The sequence below is a fragment of the Oncorhynchus nerka genome, unplaced genomic scaffold, assembly GCF_034236695.1.
Source record: "Oncorhynchus nerka isolate Pitt River unplaced genomic scaffold, Oner_Uvic_2.0 unplaced_scaffold_958, whole genome shotgun sequence".
Lineage (NCBI taxonomy): Eukaryota > Metazoa > Chordata > Actinopteri > Salmoniformes > Salmonidae > Oncorhynchus > Oncorhynchus nerka.
In genome coordinates, this window is record NW_027040358.1 from 96087 (window position 1) to 104509 (window position 8423).

General features: G+C 49.2%; 1 protein-coding gene across 1 annotated transcript; it reads left to right on the forward strand.

Annotated features, from left to right (window-relative positions):
- Positions 1-3294: 3294 nt before the first annotated feature.
- Positions 3295-3840, forward strand: LOC135570653 (uncharacterized). Its single transcript, XM_065016606.1, has one exon. The coding sequence runs from the start codon at positions 3295-3297 to the stop codon at positions 3838-3840; it is 546 nt and encodes a 181-aa protein (XP_064872678.1).
- Positions 3841-8423: the final 4583 nt, after the last annotated feature.

Consider the following 8423-nt stretch of genomic DNA (forward strand, 5'->3'; position numbering starts at 1 on the left):
CAGGAGTACTCAGTGTGTTGACAGCAGTAACATGACTGACAGGAGTACTCAGTGTGTTGACAGCAGTAACATGGCTGACAGGAGTACTCAGTGTGTTGACAGCAGTAACATGACTGGGCTGACAGGAGTACTCAGTGTGTTGACAGCAGTAACATTAACAGGAGTACTCAGTGGTTGACTGACAGGAGTACTCTGTGTTGACAGCAGTAACATGGTTGACAGGAGTACTCAGTGTGTTGACAGCAGTAACATGGCTGACAGGAGTACTCAGTGTGTTGACAGCAGTAACATGACTGACAGGAGTACTCAGTGTGTTGACAGCAGTAACATGACTGGGCTGACAGGAGTACTCAGTGTGTTGACAGCAGTAACATAACTGGGCTGACAGGAGTACTCAGTGTGTTGACAGGAGTAACATGACTGACAGGAGTACTCAGTGTGTTGACAGCAGTAACATGACTGACAGGAGTACTCAGTGTGTTGACAGCAGTAACATGGCTGACAGGAGTACTCAGTGTGTTGACAGCAGTAACATGGTTGACAGGAGTACTCAGTGTGTTGACAGCAGTAACATTACTGGGCTGACAGGAGTACTCAGTGTGTTGACAGCAGTAACATGACTGACAGGAGTACTCAGTGTGTTGACAGCAGTAACATGGCTGACAGGAGTACTCAGTGTGTTGACAGCAGTAACATGACTGGGCTGACAGGAGTACTCAGTGTGTTGACAGCAGTAACATGACTGGGCTGACAGGAGTACTCAGTGTGTTGACAGCAGTAACATGACTGACAGGAGTACTCAGTGTGTTGACAGCAGTAACATGGCTGACAGGAGTACTCAGTGTGTTGACAGCAGTAACATGACTGGGCTGACAGGAGTACTCAGTGTGTTGACAGCAGTAACATGACTGGGCTGACAGGAGTACTCAGTGTGTTGACAGCAGTAACATGACTGACAGGAGTACTCAGTGTGTTGACAGCAGTAACATGGCTGACAGGAGTACTCAGTGTGTTGACAGCAGTAACATGACTGGGCTGACAGGAGTACTCAGTGTGTTGACAGCAGTAACATTACTGGGCTGACAGGAGTACTCAGTGTGTTGACAGCAGTAACATGGCTGACAGGAGTACTCTGTGTTGACAGCAGTAACATGGTTGACAGGGGTACTCAGTGTGTTGACAGCAGTAACATGACTGACAGGAGTACTCAGTGTGTTGACAGCAGTAACATGACTGGGCTGACAGGAGTACTCAGTGTGTTGACAGCAGTAACATAACTGGGCTGACAGGAGTACTCAGTGTGTTGACAGCAGTAACATGACTGACAGGAGTACTCAGTGTGTTGACAGCAGTAACATGACTGACAGGAGTACTCAGTGTGTTGACAGCAGTAACATGGCTGACAGGAGTACTCAGTGTGTTGACAGCAGTAACATGGTTGACAGGAGTACTCAGTGTGTTGACAGCAGTAACATGACTGGGCTGGCAGGAGTACTCAGTGTGTTGACAGCAGTAACATGACTGACAGGAGTACTCAGTGTGTTGACAGCAGTAACATGGCTGACAGGAGTACTCAGTGTGTTGACAGCATGTAACATGTGTTGACAGCAGACTTGACAGGAGTACTCAGTGTGTTGACAGCAGTAACATGACTGGGCTGACAGGAGTACTCAGTGTGTTGACACAGTAACAGTAACATGCAGTAACTGACAGGAGTACTCAGTGTGTTGACAGCAGTAACATGGTTGACAGGAGTACTCAGTGTGTTGACAGCAGTAACATTACTGGGCTGACAGGAGTACTCAGTGTGTTGACAGCAGTAACATGGCTGACAGAAGTACTCAGTGTGTTGACAGCAGTAACATGGCTGACAGGCTGACAGGAGTACTCAGTGTGTTGACAGCAGTAACATGACTGACAGGAGTACTCAGTGTGTTGACAGCAGTAACATGACTGACAGGAGTACTCAGTGTGTTGACAGCAGTAACATGGCTGACAGGAGTACTCAGTGTGTTGACAGCAGTAACATGGCTGACAGGAGTACTCTGTGTGTTGACAGCAGTAACATGGCTGACAGGAGTACTCAGTGTGTTGACAGCAGTAACATGACTGGGCTGACAGGAGTACTCAGTGTGTTGACAGCAGTAACATGACTGGGCTGACAGGAGTACTCAGTGTGTTGACAGCAGTAACATGACTGACAGGAGTACTCAGTGTGTTGACAGCAGTAACATGACTGACAGGAGTACTCAGTGTGTTGACAGCAGTAACATGACTGACAGGAGTACTCAGTGTGTTACCATGCCAACACTTCACTAATGATACAGTATACTACTCGGTATGGTGATCCTGGTATGGTTAGTGAAATGTTGGTTCCGTGACAACACTACATGGGATATTAATGCAGTCACCATAGAGCCACATAAATAGACCACACTCAAGGACACTACCATGGAGAACACTAGGATGGAGGACACTTCAACATCAAACCTCCCTTACCACACACACAGCGACCAGACCTAACTCAGTTAACGCTTAATCAATATTGAGCCATGCATCTCCCTCAAACCAAAATACAATATTTATTTGGTTACCTTTTTCCAATATTCAGACAGTAATGGCCTGTTAATGGAAACACATTCAGCTTGGGACAGTGAGTGAATTAGGGAAAGGAGGAAAGTGGACTCGAGGGGTCCGTCTCCAACGCCATGCCCCGCCTGTCCGTCTCCAACGCCATGCCCCGCCGCCCCGCCTGTCCGTCTCCAACGCCATGCCCCCCCTGTCCGTCCCAACGCCATGCCCCGCCTGTCCGTCTCCAACGCCATGCCCCGCCTGTCCGTCTCCAACGCCATGCCCCGCCTGTCCGTCTCCAACGCCATGCCCCGCCCGTCCCAACGCCATCCTGTCCGTCCCAACGCCATGCCCCGCCTGTCCGTCCCAACGCCATGCCCCCCCTGTCCGTCCCAACGCCATGCCCCGCCTGTCCGTCTCCAACGCCATGCCCCGCCTGTCCGTCTCCAACGCCATGCCCCGCCTGTCCGTCTCCAACGCCATGCCCCGCCTGTCCGTCTCCAACGCCATGCCCCGCCTGTCCGTCTCCAACGCCATGCCCCGCCTGTCCGTCTCCAACGCCATGCCCCGCCTGTCCGTCCCCAACGCCATGCCCCGCCTGTCCGTCCCCAACGCCATGCCCCGCCTGTCCGTCCCCAACGCCATGCCCCGCCTGTCCGTCCCAAACGCCATGCCCCGCCTGTCCGTCCCAAACGCCATGCCCCGCCTATCCGTCCCAACGCCATGCCCCGCCTATCCGTCCCAACGCCATGCCCCGCCTATCCGTCCCAACGCCATGCCCCGCCTGTCCGTCCCAACGCCATGCCCCGCCTGTCCGTCCCCAACGCCATGCCCCGCCTGTCCGTCCCCAACGCCATGCCCCGCCTGTCCGTCTCCAACGCCATGCCCCGCCTATCCGTCTCCAACGCCATGCCCCGCCTATCCATCCCAACGCCATGCCCCGCCTATCCATCCCAACGCCTTGCCCCGCCTATCCATCCCAACGCCATGCCCCGCCTATCCATCCCAACGCCATGCCCCGCCTATCCATCCCAACGCCATGCCCCGCCTATCCATCCCAACGCCATGCCCCGCCTATCCATCCCAACGCCATGCCCCGCCTATCCATCCCAACGCCATGCCCCGCCTATCCATCCCAACGCCATGCCCCGCCTATCCATCCCAACGCCATGCCCCGTCCGTCTCCAACGCCATGCCCCGTCCGTCACCAACGCCATGCCCCGCCTATCCGTCCCAAATGTGTCCCACACAAAAACACATCTGAGCTAATTATTCCCCGTTTGTCACTGAGCACCAGAAAGGTCGGTGCCCTTCTCCTTTGCATCCAGTCGGCTCTTTCTGCTCCATCAAACAGGACAATATGGCGGATGCTAAATGGCCTGTCTGAGATCTTCAAATCGACTTTAAAAAAACACGTTTTTTCTTCCCGCGGTCATACTAAATAAAAGAAAAGCAAATGGCCCCCGATTGACAAATTCATTTGGTATTTATCAGAGCAGTCCCTGATGAAAAGGGGAATAGGCTTGTGTGGTATTTATCAGAGCAGTCCCTGATGAAAAGGGGAATAGGCTCGTGTGGTATTTATCAGAGCAGTCCCTGATGAAAAGGGGAATAGGCTCGTGTGGTATTTATCAGAGCAGTCCCTGATGAAAAGGGGAATAGGCTCGTGTGGAGCAGTCCCTGATGAAAAGGGGGAATAGGCTCGTGTGGTATTTATCAGAGCAGTCCCTGATGAAAAGGGGAATAGGCTTGTGTGGTATTTATCAGAGCAGTCCCTGATGAAAAGGGGAATAGGCTTGTGTGGTATTTATCAGAGCAGTCCCTGATGAAAAGGGGAATAGGCTCGTGTGGTATTTATCAGAGCAGTCCCTGATGAAAAGGGGGAATAGGCTCGTGTGGTATTTATCAGAGCAGTCCCTGATGAAAAGGGGAATAGGCTCGTGTGGTATTTATCAGAGCAGTCCCCGATGAAAAGGGGAATAGGCTCGTGTGGTATTTATCAGAGCAGTCCCTGATGAAAAGGGGGAATAGGCTCGTGTGGTATTTATCAGAGCAGTCCCCGATGAAAAGGGGAATAGGCTCGTGTGGTATTTATCAGAGCAGTCCCCGATGAAAAGGGGAATAGGCTCGTGTGTGTGTGTTACTATCCTTGTGGATTTACGGTACCCACAAGGATAGTAAACACACAAAAACAAGAAAGATTATCCCTCATGGGGACATTTCCCCACGAGGACAAAAAGGCCATTGTAAAGCTTTGGGGTTCGCTTTAGGGTCAGGAGTTATAGAAAATAGGAAAAACATTTTAGGTCCCCCCAAGGATAGTAAAAACGTGTGTGTGTGAGTCTAGCCAGGCAGTATTAATCTTAACGAGTACCCTTCTCTCGGGTCAACATCTTCACCCACTCATTAAAATGGATTAGTAAATAAACTACTCAAAGTCAGTGGGCCATCTTTTAGAAAGAAAAAAACTGATCTGGAAAGCAGCAGAGAGACAGAGAGAGAGAGAGAGAGAGAGAGAGAGAGAGAGAGAGAGAGAGAGAGAGAGAGAGAGAGACAGAGAGACAGACAGAGAGAGAGAGAGACAGAGAGACAGACAGAGAGAGAGAGAGACAGAGAGAGAGAGAGAGACAGAGAGACAGAGAGAGAGACAGAGAGAGAGAGAGACAGAGACAGAGAGAGACAGAGAGAGAGAGAGACAGAGAGAGAGACAGAGAGACAGAGTGAGAGAGACAGAGAGAAAGAGAGACATCACTCATTAACATGGATTAGTAAATAAACTACTCTAAATCAGTGGGCCATCTTTTAGAAAGAAAAAAACTGATCTGGAAAGGAGCAGAGAGAGAGAGAGAGAGAGAGAGAGACAGAGACATCACTCATTAACATGGATAAGTAAATAAACTACTCTAAGTCAGTGGGCCATCTTTTAGAAAGAAAAAAACTGATCTGGAAAGGAGCAGAGAGAGAGAGAGAGAGAGAGAGAGAGAGAGAGAGAGAGAGAGCCTTGAAAAGTCATTTTCCAATCTGGTCTCTCGTTCTCAGCTGCTCTTCCAAAACAAGTCCATTACCGTTGTCATTCTCCCCGCTCGTTGACAACGGCCTCGTCTCGTCCACAACTTTGTAATTACTGTCTCTCCTTTGTGCCACCAGAGTAAAACACTTTATGTTCCCTTTTCATTCACATTGAAGAATGATAAATAATAACTATACCCTTTCCTCCCAAGGCCGCCTGCTGTTGTGGAGTCCTGACAGCCCAGCGTGCATCCAAAATGGCCCCATTACCATTTCAGGGGCTCTGGGTCACAGTAATGCACAATAACAAGGAATACTATTCGTTGGCTGCACATTTTAAAAAATCACAATATTGTTTTGAAACATTAGTTTCAGGACTGATGCCTCTACTGAGCATTTTACTCAATGAATTGTCAGAAATCGGCACTGATAATGATGATGATTTCATCATAAGTCCATTAACAGTGTCTTTGGAAATACAAAAATCACATTTCTCAAAGTAGGCAAATATACTGCATGGTCAAAAGTTTGTGGTCTGGGGCTGTTTTTCATGGTTCAGGCTCGGGCCACTTAGTTCCAGCGAAGGGACATCTTAACACTACAGCATACCATGACATTCTAGATGATTCCGTGCTTCCAAACTGTGTGGCAACAGTTTGAGGAAGGGCCTTTCCTGTTCCAGCATGAAATTGTTTGTCGAGATCGGTGTGGAAGAACTTGACTGGCCTGCACAGAGCCCGGACCTCAACCCCATCGAACACCTTAGGGATGAATTGGAAAACCCGACTGCGAGCCAGGAGGCCTAAAATCGCCCAACCTTACTCACGTTCGTGTCTGAATGGAAGCAAGTCCCCGCAGCAATGTTCCGACATCTAGTGGAAAGCCTTCCCAGAAGAGTGGAGGCTGTTATAGCAGCAATGTTCCAACATCTAGTGGAAAGCCTTCCCAGAAGAGTGGAGGCTTTTATAGCAGCAATGTTCCGACATCTAGTGGAAAGCCTTCCCAGGAGAGAGGAGGCTGTTATAGCAGCAAAGGGGGGGACCAACTCCATATTAATGCCCCTGATTGTGGAGCGACATACTTTTGTCCATGCAGTGTAATTAGGAGGAAAACACCTGTCATTCTGATGTCTCCTGACTTTTCACTTGGCCGGCTAAGATTGCGAGAAGACCGCTGGATTTTAGCTAGTTAACATTAAGCCTTGCTAGCCATTTTTTGACAAAGTTTTCTAGCGAATAACAAAATTACCATCCGCTTTAAGTCAAGATTAAACGACATGATAAAATGGTAACGTTGTTTCCAAATAAATATTTGCCTACTTTGGCAATGTCATCGTACAAAACGACTGGGCTGACCACGACTTTTAGGCATCGGCTTGAGAACGTTCGTAACATAACGACTGGGCTGACCACGACTTTTAGGCATCGGCTTGAGAACGTTCGTAACATAACGACTGGGCTGACCACGACTTTTAGGCATCGGCTTGAGAACGTTCATAACATAACGACTGGGCTGACCACGACTTTTAGGCATCGGCTTGAGAACGTTCGTAACATAACGACTGGGCTGACCACGACTTTTAGGCATCGGCTTGAGAACGTTCTTAACATAACGACTGGGCTGACCACGACTTTTAGGCATCGGCTTGAGAACGTTCATAACATAACGACTGGGCTGACCACGACTTTTAGGCATCGGCTTGAGAACGTTCGTAACATAACGACTGGGCTGACCACGACTTTTAGGCATCGGCTTGAGAACGTTCGTAACATAACGACTGGGCTGACCACGACTTTTAGGCATCGGCTTGAGAACGTTCATAACATAACGACTGGGCTGACCACGACTTTTAGGCATCGGCTTGAGAACGTTCGTAACATAACGACTGGGCTGACCACGACTTTTAGGCATCGGCTTGAGAACGTTCGTAACATAACGACTGGGCTGACCACGACTTTTAGGCATCGGCTTGAGAACGTTCGTAACATAACGACTGGGCTGACCACGACTTTTAGGCATCGGCTTGAGAACGTTCGTAACATAACGACTGGGCTGACCACGACTTTTAGGCATCGGCTTGAGAACGTTCGTAACATAACGACTGGGCTGACCACGACTTTTAGGCATCGGCTTGAGAACGTTCATAACAGAACGACTGGGCTGACCACGACTTTTAGGCATCGGCTTGAGAACGTTCATAACATAACGACTGGGCTGACCACGACTTTTAGGCATCGGCTTGAGAACGTTCGTAACAAAATGGCGCGACGTCACAGGGTAGCCTAGTGGTTAGAGTGTAGAGGTGGCAGGTAGCCTAGTGGTTAGAGTGTAGAGGTGGCAGGGTAGCCTAGTGGTTAGAGTGTAGAGGTGGCAGGGTAGCCTAGTGGTTAGAGTGTAGAGGTGGCAGGGTAGCCTAGTGGTTAGAGTGTAAAGGTGGCAGGGTAGCCTAGTGGTTAGAGTGTAGAGGTGGCAGGTAGCCTAGTGGTTAGAGTGTAGAGGTGGCAGGGTAGCCTAGTGGTTAGAGCGTTGGACTAGTAACCGGAAGGTTGCAAGTTCAAACCCCCGAGCTGACAAGGTACAAATCTGTCGTTCTGCCCCTGAACAGGCAGTTAACCCCACTGTTCCTAGGCCGTCATTGTAAAATAAGAATTTGTTCTTAACTGACTTGCCTGGTTAAATAAAGGTTCAAATAAATAAAAAATAAACAGTGACGGAAATGCAACGAATGAATAAAGAGAAATTTGGGACTCGCCCCATTGGTGGTTTTGACAGACACTGTAGAAGTGACATTCATTTGACTTTTCTCAAATAGAAAACACCAAAAAAAAAAGTTATTTCTAACT